At 36.5% G+C, this 20,065-nt stretch overlaps 1 protein-coding gene across 3 annotated transcripts in view; it reads right to left on the bottom strand.

Moving 5' to 3' along the window:
- Positions 1-20,065, bottom strand: part of CLDND1 (claudin domain containing 1) — a 41,865-nt gene that overhangs the window by 20,224 nt on the left and 1,576 nt on the right. Inside the window, exon 1 of one of the 3 annotated variants that reach the window (XM_054481124.2) lies at positions 772-825. The exons of 1 other annotated variant lie outside the window; for it this stretch is intronic. Coding sequence is in view for 1 of the 2 variants with exons in the window: in XM_054481122.2 (XP_054337097.1) it covers positions 696-713 (18 nt within the window). In the remaining variant the exon portion in view is untranslated. One more of the 3 variants, XM_054481122.2, reaches the window with a different exon arrangement.

The raw sequence follows: 20,065 nt of genomic DNA, 5'->3' as shown, positions 1-20,065 counted from the left end.
GCGGATTACAAGGTCAGGAGTTCGAGACCAGCCTGACCAATATAGTGAAACCCCGTCTCTACTAAAAATACAAAAAATTAACCGGGCATGGTGGCAGGCACCTATAATCCCAGCTACTCATGAGGCTGAGGCAAGAGAATCGCTTGAACCCAGGAGGCGGAGGTTGCAGTGAGCCAAGATTGCGCCATTGCACACCAGCCCAGGTGACAGTGCCAGACTCTGTCTCAAAAAAAAAAAAATAATAATAATAATAATATTTCTTCATTTTTAATTTGAACAATTTCTATTTCTATACATATGTAGATATTCTACATATACATATACACACAGATATACATAGAATCACAGACTCATATTTATACCTTTTCATTATTTTTATTACCTGAATTAAACTAGCCTAAAGGCTATTTTGTGATAATTTAATGTCATTAAAGAACAAATCAACACATGGCCAAGAATTTCCGGAAAATTACCCTTTCATCCTAACACAATCACGCCTTGCCAGTTATATCCAAAGTTAGGAAAACAAAATAAAATTTTTACAATTCAGAGTAATACACAAGGAAATCACTACAGGTTAACATTATTTGTTGTCATTTGCATAAGTAGTCCAAAGTTACTGCGAGGATGTAAATGACAAATATAAAAAGATAGTGATGTCTCAAGCATTTCTCAAATCACTTTTTTAAACTTACCCCAGAAAAGCTCTCCATTAAATCCTAGGTAATGTGTTGTCTGATAGTTTATAATTAATTTTAGGTTGAAACTAACCTGATATTCCTGGGAGTCCCTTAACCTGTCCACTCTTAACAAGTCAAAATCACTTCTGTAGTGAAAAGTTTTAACAGCAGTCTTAAAGGGAAGCTATGTGCGTGACTGAGAATGGACTATTACTAGGGGTCACAAGTTAATTTTTAAATAGATGCAGAAATGCACAGTATGGTGGTAAGGTGAGTGGAAAAAAATCTTCCTCTGTGATTCATCTTGACTCCTCAAATCACTCTCTATTCTACCTAGAGATCTCAGAAGTGAGAAATGACTTGTCAAATGTGCATGCCACAAAGAACCTGTTTTCCTACAGAGCTCATTCATAAAAGCCGAGCAAAACTAAAAGAATTACAAATTTGCTTCTAAAACCAGACCATTGGTGTAACCTGCCAGCAAGATAATGGCTCCAGCCCCATTAGAGAAAGAGGTGCCATAGGAGAAAAAGCAAGAGGGTAATTTTAACTACCAAAATATTTGCGAACAGTTACTGACTAATGCGAGTTCCTTTTGTCTTTCACGGAGTTTGATGTGGATTGGATTTTCCCCTGCAAATGCCGGTTATTATTTAAAGGTTTTTTTTTTTTTGAGCCAACATTCTTTGTTTTTATCAATTTTAGAAGTAAACAATTATGACTAGACTTTACATATAAGTGTACAGGGAAAAACAAATGTGCCACTGACTTGATTTTATATTGCAAATGTAAAAATCCACCCTAGGGTGAGTTACACTCATTGGTTCTTGTTATCTTTGTCATTTCCTTAATAGAGCTATATTTCCTAAACATATATGACAAGTGGAAATTGCATCCTAAGATAAACCTACGCATTAAAAACAAAATCCAAAACAAAAAAACGCTATTTTAAATATCCAAAGTATCAAACTATTCATAAAGGTTCTTATGACAAGGTAAATGGTAGTGAAATGTAAATTTACATAAAATGTTCATTGTTCACCTAAAAGTAGGGGGAAAGTATTCTGCTAGTTGGGCAGACATTATTAAACTAAAAAATTTCTGGTTTATATATATAAGCACCAAATTTCTAAGATCCAAAGGTACTTTCAAATTACAGTGAAACTTTCTGAGTTAGCGGCATATGCTTAAGGATCTATGATAAAATATTCACATTATTATTAAAATTATCTGCCAACCTAGTAAAGGATGTTCATCAATTTGGTATTATTCGGTGATTTTTCTTATTTGCTAATTAAATATATGTAATAATTAACTAGTTTTCTAACACTTCCATGTTAGAGAGAGTTAAACATCATCTATGAGTATCTCATGTTTGTCAACATTGATAGGAAATTTAACATTTTTACTTGCTAGGTCCTATCAATTCTGATTTAAAATATTTTATTTCTGTGTTTCTATTAGTTCAAAATAAAGCAAAAAAGTGCTCCTGCCTAGCATATTTGTGATCTGTATACTATAAATGCACTCTTTCGTTTGCTCTTAATTATATACAAAACAGGAGATATAAACTACTATTGTGATGTTTATTCAGAAATTAAAATTTTGTGCATCAAAAATTACATATGACTGGAGACTTTATTTTTAATTTAAAAAGATCTGTGGCAAAGTCTTCAGCAAGCAATACTGCTCTTTTCCTTACAGAGTATATATAGACCCTTTGTATTTCATAACCATCCATTGTAAAACCTTCACAAATCCCTAAATTTGCCAACTTCAATACAGCATATAATGTACTTCATACAAATTGAATAAAATGTAATGTTTTCAGAGCTATTGCGAAATGTATAAAAAGAAAAGTTGAAAGGAGATATCTATCCTAAGTGTTTGGCCTGACTCACTAGTTAAGTGACTCATTCCGCATCACCTCATAGGTCAGTGGTTTAAATGTCTGCTTTTTATGTCACACAACTGTGGAGTTTCAGTCAAAATCTCAAACATCAAACTGTGAATGCAAAATGTCTATCGTACACAATGCACTATGACAACCATAAAAATTGTTAAATCTTTTTATTGTAACTGGTGGATTCTAAAACAGGCATATTGCAGTTACACATTCACAAAATATCTTTTTTTCTCTTTTTTTTTTTTTTTTTGAGATGGAGTCTCACTCATTCTGTCATCCAGGTTGGAGTGCAGAGGCGCGATCTTGACTCACTGCAACCTCCGCCTCCAGGGTTCAAGTGATTCTCCTGCCTCAGCCTCCCGAGTAGCTGGATTACAGGCATGCGCCACTATGCCAGGCTCCTTTTTTTTTTTTTTTTTTTTTTTTTTTGGTATTTTTAGCAGATATGGAGTTTCACCATTTTGGCCAGGCTGGTCTCAAACTCCTGACCTCAAGTGATCCACCCACCTTGGCCTCCCAAAGTTCTGGGATTACAGGCATGAGCCGCTGCACCCAGCCTTTCTTTCTCTTATACACATACAAAAACACACAAACATACTGTATACAGTTGTAGCTGAAAAGCATCTGTTGAATGTTGCTGTTAATATTCAGACTGAAGTACTTGAGATGAATATAACTATTTTATCCACTGACAAAATACAGAATACAAGAAAGGAGAAAATAAAGCAAAGAAAAAGCATAGTAAATAAAAAACACAAAATAAAAGGGCATATGTATGCATAAATATATCAGCAATTACAAAAAGCATATAAATGGATTGAAATTTCTACTAAAAAGTTGAACAAGGCTGGACGTAGTGACTCAGGCCTGTAATCCCAGAACTTTGGGAGGACAAGATGGGAGGATCACTTGAGGCTAAGAGTTTGAGACCAGCCTGATCAACATAGTGAGACCCCATCTCTATGTAAAAAAAAAAAAAAAAAAGGTTGAGGCCGGGCGTGATGGCTCACGCCTATAATCCCAGTACTTTGGGAGGCCAAGGCAGGTGGATCACCTGAGGCTGCAAGTTCCAGACCAGCCTGACCAACAAGGAGAAACCCCTGTCTTTACTAAAAATACAAAATTAGCTGGGCATGGTGCCAAATGCCTGTAATCCCAACTACTCAGGAGGCTGAGGCAGGAGAATCGCTTGAAGCTGGGAGGTGGAGGTTGCGGTGAGCTGAGATCACACCATTGCACTCCAGCCTGGGCAACAAGAGCGAAATTCCATCTCAAAAAAAAAAAAAAAAAAAAGGTTGAACAAATATATATATATATTTGTATTTGTTCACAATAAATACATATAGTGATATATGTATATCACTTTATTCGACTCTATAGGAGTTAAAAAGGTAGAAGCAGAACTTGTTTTTCGTGGAGTTTAGAATCCACATAGTTGCTTATTTTTTTTAATCAGAGAATGAAATAGTGACACCCAAGAAGAGCTTGGTATATACAATGAAAATTACAAGTCAAATAACTTTCCTTGGTCTTTTCCAATGTTTAGGAGAAGCCCATACTTAGTCCATATACAAGTCACTTATGTAATTGTCATTTTGATATGGTTATTTCCTAAACATTGTTACATTTCCTTAAAATGTTCACATTAGCATCCTCAAATGAAAATGCTATCATTGTCCTTATAGATGTTAAGACTCTCGAGTCTTAAAAATCTTTAAGACTTTAAAAGTATAGACTCATTATTTTAAACACAAGAACACATCTGGAACAGCATTAGGTTTACATTTATTTCCAAATGACAAACTAAAAAAAGTATGCAAAGCAAAGTAGGTAACTCTACATGAACCTTGCCCAGCACAGTGATTTAATGAGATGCCCTTTCATTTGCCCTTGAGTTAGAGCAAAAGCAAAACTGACAACTCAGGTGGAGAAGTGGTAAATGAGAAACGAAACTTGGCCTGTGGTTTCATGTTTAAAGCAAAAATACAGATTCAGAGCACTTGAAGATAGATGAGAATGGCTACCTTATTTCTAATAAAAAAGATGTTTATGCAACTCAGACCTGACTTGTGTATGTTAATAGAAATAGCTTAAACATCAGAAAATTAGTAAAGAATTGAGTAAAAGTCAATTCAGAACTGTATAACTTAGTCCTCAGGATTTCAAATCAATGTGTCTTTCCTATAATAATTCAAACGTAGAAAAGAATACTGCCAAAAAGTTTGTAAATTTATATTTAGCATGATACATAATATTAAAAAAAACAAAATATGGTTTTACCTATTAAACTGACAAAGAGTGAAACATTAAATACTAAGGCTGACCAGGATTGGGTCTGCGGGTGTGAGGGAAGCTTATTGAGTGTAAATTGATTAAGCTTTGTAGAAAAAATTTATAAACCTATATCAAAAGCAATTCCACTTCTAAGATTTTGCCCTAAAAAATCATTACGGCCAGGTGAAAAGATATATGCACATGTATTTTTATTGCAGCATAGTTCATAAAAGCAGAAAAGTGAAAACAATCTAAATGTCCAAATTGGCTGAGTAAATTAAAGTTCATGTACTTTCTTACAATGGAATACTATGCAGTCTTTAAAAATACTGTCATATACTGAAGTGGAAAGACCTTAATAATAAATCCAATGAAATTAAGGGAAAAAAGCAGACTACAAAACTATATCTATAGGATGACCACATTATTTGTGACTATTTTATTCATATATGAATGCAAAAATACTGGAACCCTATACAGCAAAATGTTAACTTTGTGAAGTTACAAGTGATTTTTATATTTATTATTACTTGTATTTTCCAAAAACAACATGCATTAATTTTTTAGTAATAAAAAAGGCTAAAATTTAGTTTAGGCTTTCAATGAAGTACACAAGATAAAAACAGTAGCTAAATTTATTATAAAACATCATTTCTGAGTTGTAGGTCCTCTAGTTTTTCAATTACTGTGTTTCTGATCTGTGAGTATAATCCCTACATTGGCCTTGAAACCTCCCTTAGTAATCATCTGTTTCTTTCTAGGATGACCCTCTGTTTCCTTTACATGTACCCAATTCCTTAAAAGCAACAGTTGTAGAACTGCTATGCATTTAAAATTTGAAAATGGTGATGAACATTTCAGCATGCAGGCAGGACCTTTATTTTCCCATAATGTCTCTTAGCACAGCAACTACTGCATCCTGCATAGTGACTCATCTGGTGCCATGTCTGTCCACCAGGTAGGAAGAGAGCTCCCTCCACCCTGGGGGTAGGGGAACAGAAGAAGCCACATCTTCATTTTTGTGTAGCCATATGCTTGACTTCTTCCATATCAAGCACTCATCATTGTTGAACTAAACTGAATATGCTAGAAAATCTCACCATTGATTAAAATGAAAATGAAAAACATTTGCAAGTGCTAAATATTAAATTTTTATATTCATATTTTTGCTTGAATGTCTTTTGCTTCTGATATGCTGTAACTATGAGGGACAGGGAGTCTATTACAGTCACAGGTCATCAGGAACAATCTTGCCACTGTCCTTTAACTTTTTTGATCATTCCAGCTGTATTTGACTAGAGAAATAAGTGATGCAATATCCTTTACTTCAGCCCTTTCTTGGTGTAACATTGATTTTCTATTTAAATGGAAGACTTTTATGAATACAGGTCCAATATGACTAGTAACCAAAAATAGTGATTTCTAATCATTGTGTGATAGTCAGGAGTTCCACCAGCTATTGCCAGGGTATTATAAATCTTTCCACAAACTCAAACATATATTCTGCATTAGATAATAAGTAACTTATATGACTATGCACTTTTGAGAGAGAGTGAGAGTGGGATTATGAAGTCAAACAATTGATCAGAAGATAACTTCTATAAAGGCTGTTGCTGTGTTTTGAATGCCCCTGCCAAAACTCATGTTGAAATTTGGGAGGTGATTGGGCCAAGAGGGCTCTGCCCTCCTAAATGGATTAATTCCATCATTGCAGGAGTGGTTTAATCATCATAGGAGTGGGCTAGTTATCACAGGAGTACTATCCTCTTTTTCTTTTGCTCTCTCACCCTTCCATCTTTCTCACTTCCGCCATGGGATGACTATCACCAGGCACTGGTGCCATGCTCTTGTACTTACAGAACTGTGAGCCAAATAAACTTCTTTTCTTTATAAATGACCTAGTCTTTAGTATTCTGTTATAGCAGCAGAAAATGAACTAAGAAAACTGATACCAAGAAGTATCAGTTGCCATAAGCAATATCTGAAAATATGGAAGTGGCCTTGGAACTGGGTAATGGATAGAGGCTAAAAGAATTTGAGGAGTAGGCTGGAAAAAGCATAGGTTGCTGTGGATGGACATTAAGGGTGATTCTGATGAGGGCTCAGAAGAAGACCACAGAACTAGTAAGAGCCCGAATGAATCTTCTTAGAAATTACTTATGTGGTCGTGACCAGAATGTTGATACAAATGTAGACAGCAAAGGCTATTCTGCTGAGATCTCAGAGAGAAATTAAGAACAAGGTGTTGGAAACTGGAGTAAAGGCCATTAGTGTTAAAAAGTAGGAGCCAGGGGTGGTGGCTCATGCCTGTAATCCCAGAATTACACTCAAGAGGATCACTGAGGTCAGAAGTTCAAGACCAGCCTGGCCAACATGGTGAAACCCCCATCTCTACTAAAATACAAAAATTAGCTGGACGTGGTGGCCTGCCCCTGGAATCCCAGCTTCTCGGGAGGCTGAGCCTGGAAGGCAGAGGTTGCAGTGAACCTCGGGAGGAGAGTGAACCTCCTGAACCTCGGGAGGAGAATTGCTTGAACCTGGGAGGCAGAGGTTGCAGTGAGTTGAGATCGCGCCATTGCACTCCAGCCTGGGCAACAGAGTGAGACTCCATCTCAAAAAATAAAATTTTTTTAAAAAAGAAAGTAGGAAAGACCCTGGCAGAATTGTGTCTATGTTCTAGGACTTTATGAAATGCAGAACTTAAAAGAGTGATAAACTAGAATATCTGGTGGAAGAAATATCTAAGCAGTAAAGCATTCAGGCTGCTACAAGTTTACTTCTAACTGCATACTGGAATGACTTACAGATGAAATTGATAATTAAAAGAGAATTAGAACATAAAGACAGAAAATTCACAGACTGGCTAGGTAAAGTGTGAAAACGTGTGTTTGGGAGACAGTATTAAGGATGTATTCTTAAAAAGAGATTAATATGGATACAAAGAAGCCAAGTGCTTTCATTAAAACAGTGAGAGAAAGACCCCAAAGGCACTTCAGAGATCTTTAAGGCTATGCTTCCCCATCACAGGTAAGAATCATTTCAGGAGATGGACCCAGGGCTCCCTACACAGGCTCGTTGCCAAGAGCCACCTTGGGACTCTGATCCCCACATTCTGGTGCAGCATTCTTTGGCTGCCCCAGTTGTGACTCAAGTAGCTCAGCCCCACTGCTCCAGAAGGTACAAGCCATAAGCTTTGGCAATGCCCATGTGGTATTTAGTCTGTAAGCATGAAGAATGCAAGAGCTGTGAGGCATGACTGCCTCCATTTAGGTTTCAAAGTGTAATGCCTGGTGGAGCTGTGGAAGTGGAGTGAACCCCAAGATTACAGAACTATAGGATACCAGTGTGAAACTCTAGCCTGAGACAGCTAAAGCATGGGCTGAGCCCAGCAAAGTCATAGGGACCGGGCTGTCAGAGGCCTTGGGAGCCCAATTCCCACCTCACTGTGCCCAGGATGCAGGACATGGAGCCAAAGAAGACTATTCTCTAAATTTAAGACTTAATGTTGCTTTCCCTGCAGGGTTTTGGACTTGCTTGGGACCAGTTACCCCTTCTTTCCTGCTTCTCTCTTTTGGAATGGAAATGTCTATTCTATGCCTATCTCACCATTGTATTGTGGAAGTAGATTACTTGTTTTCATTTCACAGGCTCACAGCTGGAGAGTATTAGCCTCAAGATAAATTGTAGGATGATTGTCACCCTTATCTGATTTAGATGAGACTTTTGAGTTGATGCCAGAATGAGTTGAGACTTTGAGGGCTATTAAGATGGAATGAATGTATTTTGTACATAAGAATAAGATGAATTTTGGGGCAACAGGGATGAAGTGCTGTGGTGTAAGTGTCCCTACCAAAACTCATGTTGAAATTTAATTGCCACTATGACAGTGCTGAGAGGTGGGACCTTTAGGAGGTGATTGGGTCGGAGGCTCCACCCCTATGAATGAATTAATGCCATTATTATGGTAATAGGTTAGTTATCATGCGACTTTGGCTGTCTGTTTCCCTTTCTTTTGCCCTTCCACCTTCTGCTCTTCTGTCATAGGATGACCCTCATCAGATACCAGCACCATGCTCTTGGATTTCCTAGCTTCCAGAACCATGAGCCAAACAAACTTCTTTAGTATATAAATTACCTAATCTGTGATATTCTGTTACAGCAGCAGAAAATGAAATAAGATAGATGTCAAAATGCTATTCTGAATAATTTTCCCTTGCTGGCACTTCCTAAAAAGAACAGAGTTATCTCAACTATCATGATATAAAATCTTTAAATCATCAATTCATAATTTTTGTTATGACTTAACTGTTACCATTGGGAGGGTAAGATAGCATTGTGGTTAAAGAACACTGACAGACCTGAATTTGCCATTTATTAGCTATGGAAGATGAGCAAGTTTCATAACTTTCCTGAGCCTGATTTCTCTCTATAAAATAGGAACAATTATACTTGCTTTAGAAAACAGTAGTACCTCTAATTAACTAAGATGAAAATGTAAGGAATTCGGCAAATTACCTGGTACATACTAAGAGTTTAATAAGTGATAGTTGAGAAACATTCCCATTTTATAGATGAAGATAATAGCCTTCAGAGGAATCATTTCACATAATTATTAATGTAATGAACCAGAAATGAAACCCCAATTTCAGTTAAGCTCAGACCTACGTAATCGCAAAGCTCATGGCCTTTCCACTTCACTGTATTCTTTTCTGATTCCCAGATTTTCTCTTTCTCTCTCTCCCCACTACCTTTGCCTAATTGCAATAATTTTCACTCAAATTATTTTTCTTATTTTTTCCAAAGCAAATATCTCAAACAAATCCTTTGGCTATTCACAATTAATATTAAAAAAAGATGCTTCTTGAGGGAAGAGGAAGTCCATTTTATTAAAAATATAACTTTTTCTAAAAACTGTAACATGTTTTCTTTTCTGTTATATAATCTCTTAATTGTGATCTATCACAAATGGCATTTTCTATCCTACTGATGGCCACTTGAAGCCTGTAGTTGATTCAAAAGTATGTTGCACATAGGAAATGGACAGTTATCTATTTTGCTCAATGTAACACCCAAGTCCACACTAAAGCACGAATGCTATGACACCTATGACAGTGTCCTTCACCAGAAAACGTTTTTTAGAAAGAGTAGATATGGCTTGAACCCGGGAGGCGAAGGCTGCAGTTAGCCAAGATTGTGTCACTGCACTCCAGCCTGGGCAACAGAGCAACACCCCGTCTCAAAAAAATTAAAACCAAGAAAATGGTAGATATGTACTAAATTCTATTATCTCATTTTCTCTATCCCTTAAAATTTTTCTGGTCACAGATTTCTTATATATCTATGGCGACAAAGAAATAAAAGTAAATTCAATCCCAAATCTCACACTCCAGATTTTGTGCCTGTGACATATGGAACCTAAACTGACATTAGGAGTTTAAACTTTTACCATCTTCTTTATTAAATGTTACTTGTTGAGACAATGAGTTGCTCTGGGCATGTGCAGAAGAAATTTGGTAGACAATGCTCTTGTCTTTCTGGAACTTCATTTACACTTTTGGAAGGCACATTTGTGTTAATGATTTCCTTGTTTTAATAGCAACTCCCAATTGTAGTTTTAAGAGACAAGGGTTTCTCTATGTAGTACATTATAAACTGCCCCAAACATAGAAACTTGATTTAAAGTTTCTTTAAGTAAGAAACAACATTTTCTGTGTATCACTTTTAAGAGAAGTTAAGGATGTTATGAGGTAAAATAATGAGTTAATAATCATTAACCCACAACCAAAGAGAAAAATTAAACATAATTTTGAATAAGAGAACATGATACTAGAGTATTAATCCTAACATTTATTTTTAACATTAAGGAGTAATTATCCCAGCTTACTTTATTTAGGAAATATATTAAAATGTTAACAATGGCTGTTCTAGGTAGTAGAACCAAGGACAAATTGTTTTTATCCTTAATTTGTTTTTCTTCATATTTTTCTGAATATTTTACATGTTCTATAATGAGTATGTACTTTTTTAAAATGTTAAAGGCTGCTAAAATAAATGTCATGCATCACATAAAACAAATATTATTTTATTTTATATTTATCTTTATATAAAATATAAATATATAATATGTATTTTGTATATTTATTATATTACAATAATATGTACAAGTTTTTCCTTTTCCTTCAAAGTCAAAATAAGAATTTTTTAAATGTCATGTCCAAGTTTAAGTTTAACATCCATGACTTTGATATAATTTAAGTTCTGAAAAAATTATGTAAATTAAAGCTCAATCAAATAATATTTGTTCTCATATCAAACACAGCAAATCATTGTTTTGATTCAAAGCTTCAAGTTTACTTTTACTAAATTGACTTGTCTATTAAATCAAAGGTCAATTTAATTTGTTTATGTAGACACAACTTTTATTTTATTTTAAAATATTTCAACTTTTAAATTAAGTGTAATTTAGAATTGGTGGGACAGAATAATACTTTGAGTTTTACTGTTCATTCCAAATGTTCTATTCTAAAATATTTGCAAAGAGCATGATATTTTATAAAACTACAAAGATTTTTAAAGTAAAATATTTCTAGAATAAAATTTTTATTTAAGCAGACATAAGACGAAAATGTTGACTTTAAATGCTTTCGCTTTCCCTCGGGTTTACCTAGAAAGTTTTCTAGCTTCAAGGATGTCTGAAGATTGCTCACTAAACAGTCAAGGAAGGAGAACCACCGGTCTGACATCAATTTTCCTTTATAATGGTACAGTTTTGTTACAAGAAAAATGCACAGGGCAGTTGACTTGCACCAAGTATCTGTAATTCTCATTGCAATGATTTCTAAAAATTGAAATTAAAAACAAAACCTGTGTTTATGGAGTATTTATTTAGCACCTGGGAACTGTTAAATCATTCACATATATTATCTCAATTGAATTCACAAAACGACCTGTGAAAAACAATCTGGGTACCCAGTTCTCCTCCCTTCCCTCTTTTCTCCCCGTGCAAATCAGACCTCAGTCTGAGGGCTCTCCCCATCTCTTCTAGCTCCCTCCCCCACTTCTTGCCTAATCCCATTTTGGGGTCTTCTGTGCAAACCTGGGCTAACATATATAGAACAATTTTTTTTTTCCTGAGAGAATATAAATTTTCTGAAGGTTCAAACATCTTTTTGAGAAATGCTTTCAAGTATGACAAAGACATAGCATACTATACAACGGAATGATAAGTGTTTTGTACATTTTCATGCTACTAAAGTCAAATATTAAGCAAAGTAGAGAATTGTAAAAATGTGCCCCTAATGTGTCTCTTGGTTAACTGGCTTTATAAAATAGTCCTCAATGACTCCTTAGGCTGTATAGGTAATAATTTTTAATACTATAAATACGAGTAATATCATTACTATTACTAGTGTTTATTTTTTAAATAAACACTAGTTTAAAGTTATTGACTTTTCCACTATTTCCAAACTTTTTTTCCTATTTCCCTGGAAAATTACAATGAGGAATGCCTTAAAAATAATAAGCTGGGGCCGGCCACAGTGGCTCACACCTGTAATCCCAGCACCTTGGGAGGCCGAGGCAGGTGGATCACCTGAGGTCAGGAGTTCGAGACCAGCCTGGCCAACATGGCGAAACCCTGTCTCTACTAAAAAAAAAAAATACAAAAATGAGCCAGGTGTGGTGGCTGGTGCCTGTAATCGCAGCTACTCGGGAGGCTGAGGCAGGAGAATCGCTTGAAATTGAGAAGCAGAGGTTGCAGTGAGCCAAGATCACACCATTGCATTCCAGCCTGGGTGACAAGAGCGAAACTCCATCTCAATAATAATAATGATAATGATAACAATAATAATAATGAGCTGGGTACAGTGGCGTATCTGTAGTCCCAGTTACTAGGGAGGCTGAAAGCAGGAGGACTGCATGAGCTAGGAGTTCAAGATCAGCCTGGACAACATGGCTAGTTCCCCTTACTAAGTAAAAAAAAGGGGGGTAAAGTTAAAAAATATATAATATGATAGTATGATAGAGTGGAAAACATAAAGGCTTTAGAATTAGAAAAACTGAGTTTGAAACCATAACAGCCTACCACTAGCAAAGTCTGTGAGACCTTCGACAAGTTATTAACATTTTCTCCTTCAGTTTTCATATCTGTAAAATGAAAATAACATTATTTAACTTGGGGTTATTGAAAACTCAGTAAGTGAGGCGACTTCTGTAGGTCTTACAAGTAATGTTTGTTTTTATTTTATATTCTTTTTTGGCCCTGTATGCACTGAGACAGATCTATAAATATTCAAAAATGAATTTTGATTTAAAGATAATTTAATTGCAGAGACAATGTTTATCAAGCTGTTGTTGGAGGAATATATATAAACTATATATAACATACATTAGGCATGATATATACTTACCCACATATACAGACCTATTAGAACCAGAGTACTCATCTGTGGCTAATAAATTTATTTTAGCCTCTGGGCAACAAATTTTATAAATTGTATTTCAGAACTATTTTTGTTAAAAGCATTATGAATGCATTTTTATCTATATCCAGTGCTATAACAGAAAACACATTTAGAAAGATAAGATCATTCATCCCTATACCTGTGGCTCTTTTTCCTTAGAAGTTTCTCTTAGTAAAGTTTTTCATCTGAGTTGATTAATGTAGATGTGTATATGCATACAACTATATCAGAAATTATATATAAAGAGGAGGAGGGGGACTTAGGGATCTACTTAGCCATTGGTTTTGCTCTAAAGATAGGAGAAAATGCTAGCTTTAGACAAGAAGTTCTCTCTTCAAAGGTCAAGAACTTTTCTTAACTTTGATAGCTCTGGCAACTTGTTCAGAAAAATCTACAAATCTAGATCTGCAAATGTTTGAAATGCTCCATCAGACAGACCAAAAATTCAAAATACTACAAACACTCACGGCCTGTAGAAAAAGATAATCTATATTATTCTTTCCTCTTGCCTATAATTTTAGTGCCTGCAACCCTGCCCTCTGGGATGATCAACTGATTTGGGCGAGATGGATAAAGGAGGTCAAAGAAAGGGGTGGGAGGTAGGAAACAGCATCATCATTGTCGCTGATTTCCCATTTATTTTAGTAAAAAAATTTGTCCTCTGAGGTTTTTGTATCTAAGATGACAAGCCAGGTAAAAACCTGAGAGATTGGGTAGACTTCTCAGGAAGTGTTATAGTAGCAGGTGAAACCCTGGAGAAAAACCCATACCTGTGAGGGCATTTGAACCTGTGGGAGTGGGGAAGTGGGAATGACCTGTGTCTACTACTCCCTTCCTCTCTCTCCATCCTTGGGTAACCTGGCCAATGGCAGCTGCCAGAAATGAATGACTTCAGCCACTGAACCATCCTTAGGCGAATGAATGGCTTCCATCTTAACTCTAATTTTCCTTTAGCCAATTCTGTTTTTGTGCCTCCTGAGTTCTCGTTAAGGTCAAAACAACATTAGTGGTTTTTAAGGTGTTAAGTTGGTTGTCTTTTTCTCACATTTTACGTGCAAAACACAGAAAATGAGAAACAACAAGAAATCCCTCATGGTCTTAAAAACAATCTATTTGAAAATTCAGTGTGCAGCTCCAGTTAAATTTAGACTTAAATTCAGTTAAATTTAACGTGCCAAATTTCAAATGGAAATTTGGTTCTCTGTATTTTAAAATTTGTAACAACTGCTTACAATATTCTGTTTAAAACATATCACAATGTACATGATAGAATTAAAGGGTCATTTATATAAATTGTTATAGACTACAGCATAAACATTGTTTTCAGAGGAATTGTTAAAATCATCTAATCCAATCCACTCATTTTTAAAATGAGAAAACTAAGAGAAATGGAGAGTCTATTCAGAAGCAAAATCACATTGTGGTTTTAAAAAAAAATTCAGCTGGCACATGTGGGTACAAGTATAAAAGTTGTTAAAATATATTGATATATTTCTGCTTCAGTTGGTAAATTGCCACTGCCCTGTGTCCTCTGAGTGCCCCACTCTATCATGGTCTTCTGTCACCTTCCCTAGTAGATTCTGGACCCTTCAATATAGCAACTAAGGAGTTAACACCTTGCAAACAAGAGACCCTTGGGAGCCAGGCTTCTCCACTGAGAGCCAGGTCCTTTCAGATTGGTTGATTGCATAAACATGCAGACAGATAAATAGTTTTTGGTATCTCCCCTGCATGCAGTCAATGGCAGAAATTTAAATAATCAACAGTGGTGGAAACTTGCCAGTTGACCCAGCATCCATTCTCATGCTTTCATTTTTCTCAAAATAATTCAGGACTCCCTACTCTTACCCTAGGCAGTCATCTATCTGGTCTTTCTCATGCAACTCACGTGTTTTTGTAAAAGTTGAACCCACTCTTAGCCTCCTGGCAAAGCCTTGATAGACTTCACTATAAGGTGGGCATGTGACCAACCAACAAGGCTGTTTGGAATGCCAAGACAGCATTGCTCTCTCTTCCTCTGTGCCCTATTGAAGCCACCCTATTAAACAAGGGAGGCAGACATAGAATAAGGTTTACACGGTTGACTGTAAAGAGAAAAGACAAATACAAAACTAAGCAAAATGAAACAAAACGAAACATAAAAATGGAGTCCTTGTTGGCATGACTGAGCTTCTAGATTAACCAACCTACACCTGAGCCTTCCAAATAACTGCACATATACTCTTCTTTTGTTATTTAAGCCTGTTTGAGTTGAATTTTCTTTTACTTGAAATCCTAAGGGACTTACCTTATAAACTAGTTCCCCACCAAAGCTTTGCCAAGATTCTCTAATACAATCCTTTAGTTATATAATAAGGTAAAATTTCCCTAAATATGTTCTGAAAAGTACTAATTCCAAGAGAAATTAATAATTATGGTCCTGGAGAGGAACAGCTCAATAAACAGAGTTGGATAGACAGACCTGGATTATTTAACAAAGATTTGTGGTATACGCAAAACATGATTTTTATTTATTATTCCCATTCTATCCTTTTAAAATTTATTCATTAGGGCACTCTTCTTCTGCCCTTGCCTGAAGAATTTGGCAGGTCCATTGACTTTTCTTCTTACTCTTTGGGAAGAGCTTTGAAGCATAAAACACAGTGTCAATTTCGTTCTTTCCTTCCTCTCACTATTCACCTACTCACCAGCTGCTCAAAGAAAGGTGGAGTGGGGGTAAGGTTACCAGATTTAGTCAATAGAAATACAAGATGCCTAGTTAAATTTGAATTTAAATGAATAGTAAATGATTTTTTAGTATAAGTATGTCCCAAAGATTATTTCTCCATCTGAAATTCAAATTTAACTGAGAGCCTTATATTTTTTCTGATAACCTTAGGTGAGGCAGAGAGGAAAGGTAAGGGGATTTGGTTTGTTGAGCAACTTCCTGTTCTTTGGGCATGGCAGATAGCGAAGGTTATACAGTTGAGCCAAGTTTAAGGGTTCTTTGAACATCCCATCATAGGAGACATCTCCAGCATCAACTCTCAAGACTTAAATGATACTCCTCATTCCCCAGGATGCCCACCCCTCTTCAGCCTCTGGTCCACCAGCAGAGGGACTATACACCAGTTACTACCCCCCATCACCAACCCTTGGTTCACAGGCAACAATGAAGCATCTTTGCCCCCATGCAAAGTGGATTCCTGGCCTGATCATCTTTGCCCCCATGCAACATTGCCAAAGCATCTTTGTCCCCACGCAACGGTAAATTCCTGGCCTGACCATCAAAGTCCTAAGGAACCAACTTTTGCATTTAGACTTTTCAGGAGAGAATCAACTTGTCTAGAGTGCTCTGGCATACTGCAAACACACTTAAGCTCTTTAAGAGTAGTCCCACGGAAGCCCCTGCCAACTTGCTGGGCTTGGTGTAGGAGACAGTAACTTTCCAAAATGGAAAAAACTGAGGCCCCATAGCACAGCTACTAGTTACTTTTAAGGAAAGCTCACAAAAACCCTCTCTTTATTCTCTGAAGGGATCCAAGAGTTTGGAATCCATTCCCAGATATTATGCTTGTACCATCTGCATATTGTGACTTAGCAACTTACTTGAGATTTTTGCATTATTTTATCTTTATGCCTTGTTGAAATTTCAATTTTAACATTCTGTTATATAGCTTTCTTTTCTGGGAAAATTCTCACAACTTTTAATATAGCATGACTAAAGCAAACCTGAAGGAGAGCTGAACTGCCTTCCTAGACTGGCTGTCTCACGCATGACCTCTACTATTTGCTGAAAATATCCTCCCTATAACAAAATAATGGCAGGAATTTTAGGGGACTGGATTATTTTAAGATTCCTGGTGAAACCACAGTCCCCAAACCATACCTTGAAAAAATTCCTGCAAGAGTTAAAAACATTTCCCCCTTATTGTATTCTTCTAGTCTCCCATCTCATTCTACAAAACTCCTCCACGGAGGCCTTTCCTCCTCAGGCTTCTTATCTAAGTAGTGCCACGTGTCAAGCCCAAGGTCCCTGAATAGAAAGATTAGACTGGGGAAAACAGGAGTATGGCTTTCATGGGATCTGGGACCTATAATAACCTCTAACTATGAAGTTTAGGTGACAGGCTTCCTCATCCGGCTACAAAGACCTCAGTTTCTTAGGTGTGAAAGGAGGAAGTTGAACTACATAGTTTCAAACGACCTCTCCAACCTGAAAAACATATGACTTTGATTCTAAATTCATAAGGGAGTAGGACATGGATGCTGCAATAGTCTTATACCTTAGGTTAATTCTAAGAATTAAAAGAACTTTCACTGAAAGGAGAGTGACACTGACGAAGGTAGGAAGTTTTCGTGGTAGCTTCCTAAGGAAAATGTGGCAGAATTAAACGATCCTACTCGGAAATAGAGAAGTAAGACTTGTAACTACAGCAGACCAAGCCATTCCCAGGCAGTGGATCTCACCGGGCAAGCAGAAACCTTGGCGTCTCTCACTGTACCTGGGCCACTTTCCATAGTCCATGCTCTGCCAGTGTTACTGAAACACCAGGGGTTTGGTCTAGGTCCTGCCGCTCACAGCACAGAAAGTCAATCACTGAGATAATGGTTATTGCCAAGGAAGAAGACTTTAATCAAGTGCTATAGCCTAGGAGATGGGAGGTCAGTCTCATATTCATCTCCCTGACTGACTAAAATTAGGACTTTATATAGCAGGAAAGAAGTGTAACTATGTATGGGAAAACAGGAACTTGGGAGGGATAAGGGTGCAATCATGATGAATGAGGGGCCCTGAGTCTCAGTGTCTGGATGCTATGATCTGGTGAGTTTCAGTTCTTTCATACTTTTTGAGAGGGCTAGGGGTCATATCCTCAGGAAGAAACACAGATAAAACAAATGTAAGTTTCAAGCTTTAAGAAGAGAAGGGACAATTTCTATGTTTATCCAAAATAACTGTCTATGAAACTATTGGGTGAGTTTCACCAAGTTTGAGTCCAAAGCCTATCTCAAGTCAGGTAATCCATTAATGGAAATGGAATCTCTCTCTCTCTCGCTCTCTCTCTCTAATTGTACAAAACTCTTAGATTACACTAAAAATGCCTCATATTCTTTCGTGGTATTAGGTGATGTATCAGGATCCCAGGAGGCAACAGACAGCTTGCCAAAATTAATCAAAGGGTGCTTTCCAAAGGGGATCACAAGAGATAGTGCAGCAGCTTGGGGTTTGTAACAACAAAACTTTTATCTATGTCCAAAAAGAAGAAGAAAGAGCAGTTCTAAGCCCCTGAAAGAAGACAGTGTGCTGCCCTCTCCACATTTCTCTAGAGAAGGCTTCCAACTTGAAGCAGCCCCACAGGGAAAGTGCCAAAATAAGTAGCCGTGAAGCCAGTAAAAGACATTTTGAAGTCATCCCAGTTCTTGCTAGCTGAAGTACTTTCCAAAGCAATTCTCTTAATGCTTACAGTTCATTGAAAGTGTATCCTCACTGAGGAGAAGCCAGAGGCAGAAAATTCTTCCGGCAATGCACATGCAAAACAACACTGACTTTCTGATGTGGGTTAGGTGTGAGTACAATCTTAATCTAAAATGACTCCTTAAATATGCTCCTCTACCTGAGATTAAGGTACTGGGGAAAAAAACATTCTGAAAGTTTGCTACTTGTTATTCTTTCTAATTAAATACAGGAAAACCTTATTTTTCTTTGGATACACTCAGTGTAAATAAAATTAACTCATGGACCAAATTCCTAGATTTAAACTGGAAGGAAGGAAGCTCTAGAGCCCTATCTTAAATTCCCAGCATTGTTTCAGAAGGCCACTGGAGTCAAACTTTCATAGCCTTAGCGTAGAGTTGTTTCATCTGAGGACCTTCTCGTGTGTCCTGCTCTATCCAGTATATTTCTTCATTTAAAAACTTCAGTTAGATCTTTTCTCTTAATTGCATTTTTATCCAAAAGAATAAGCCAAATTCCTGCAAGGTTTAGGAAATATATGGCAAAGTACTGGACTAGTGAATATATGGCAAAGTACTTCCTCACTTCACACCCATACTCAGAACAGATGTGGCTAATCAACTGTTTCCAGTTCTTGGAAATTGTAAAATATGGTAGTGAGTTTCTCTGTCAACAAATTCTCTGTTGGCCAAAGGAAGTAGCTTCTGCGTCCTTCCTCTTTTAGTACCTTCAGGCCTTTCAAAGTGCTATTAATATATACTATAAAAGCTTTGTTAGGATCTATGTAATAAATCATTACCTCATAGAAATAGATCATTCCCTGTAATTAACCTTTTACCAGCATTACTAATCAATTATGCTTCTCTTTCTTATCTGCTCCTGTTAATCTTGTAACATTCCGTATGTTAAGAAGAAATCATAACTAATTAACATTTATCCTTTAGGTAGGCCAGGCTACTTACTAAAAATACTCTGCAAAACAGTTGTCTTCTTATGGTTTACTGTTTACAACCTGAGCCAGAATCCTTCCACTTCCGAGTAAGACTGGGGTTCAACTGAGGTGGGGAGCACATCAAACGAGGGGGTACTTCATTCCCTCCTTGTCTAATGCTTTAAGACTAATCAAATCAAATTCTGTAATACTAAAGTTGGAAAAGAACTCTCTTGATGCTTAAGATAAGTAATTTTTAAGACAATGTAAATACACTTTAATGAAAGGAAAGAAAAAACGGAAAAAAGACAATGTAATACACTTAGAACAAAAGACTTGTCATACACAATACCTAACAAAAAAGATTAGCTTCAAGAG

This window comes from Pongo pygmaeus, chromosome 2, assembly GCF_028885625.2.
Source record: "Pongo pygmaeus isolate AG05252 chromosome 2, NHGRI_mPonPyg2-v2.0_pri, whole genome shotgun sequence".
Taxonomy (NCBI): domain Eukaryota; kingdom Metazoa; phylum Chordata; class Mammalia; order Primates; family Hominidae; genus Pongo; species Pongo pygmaeus.
The sequence above is the reverse complement of the archived record's forward strand: the minus strand, read 5'-3'. Positions and strand labels throughout refer to the sequence as shown.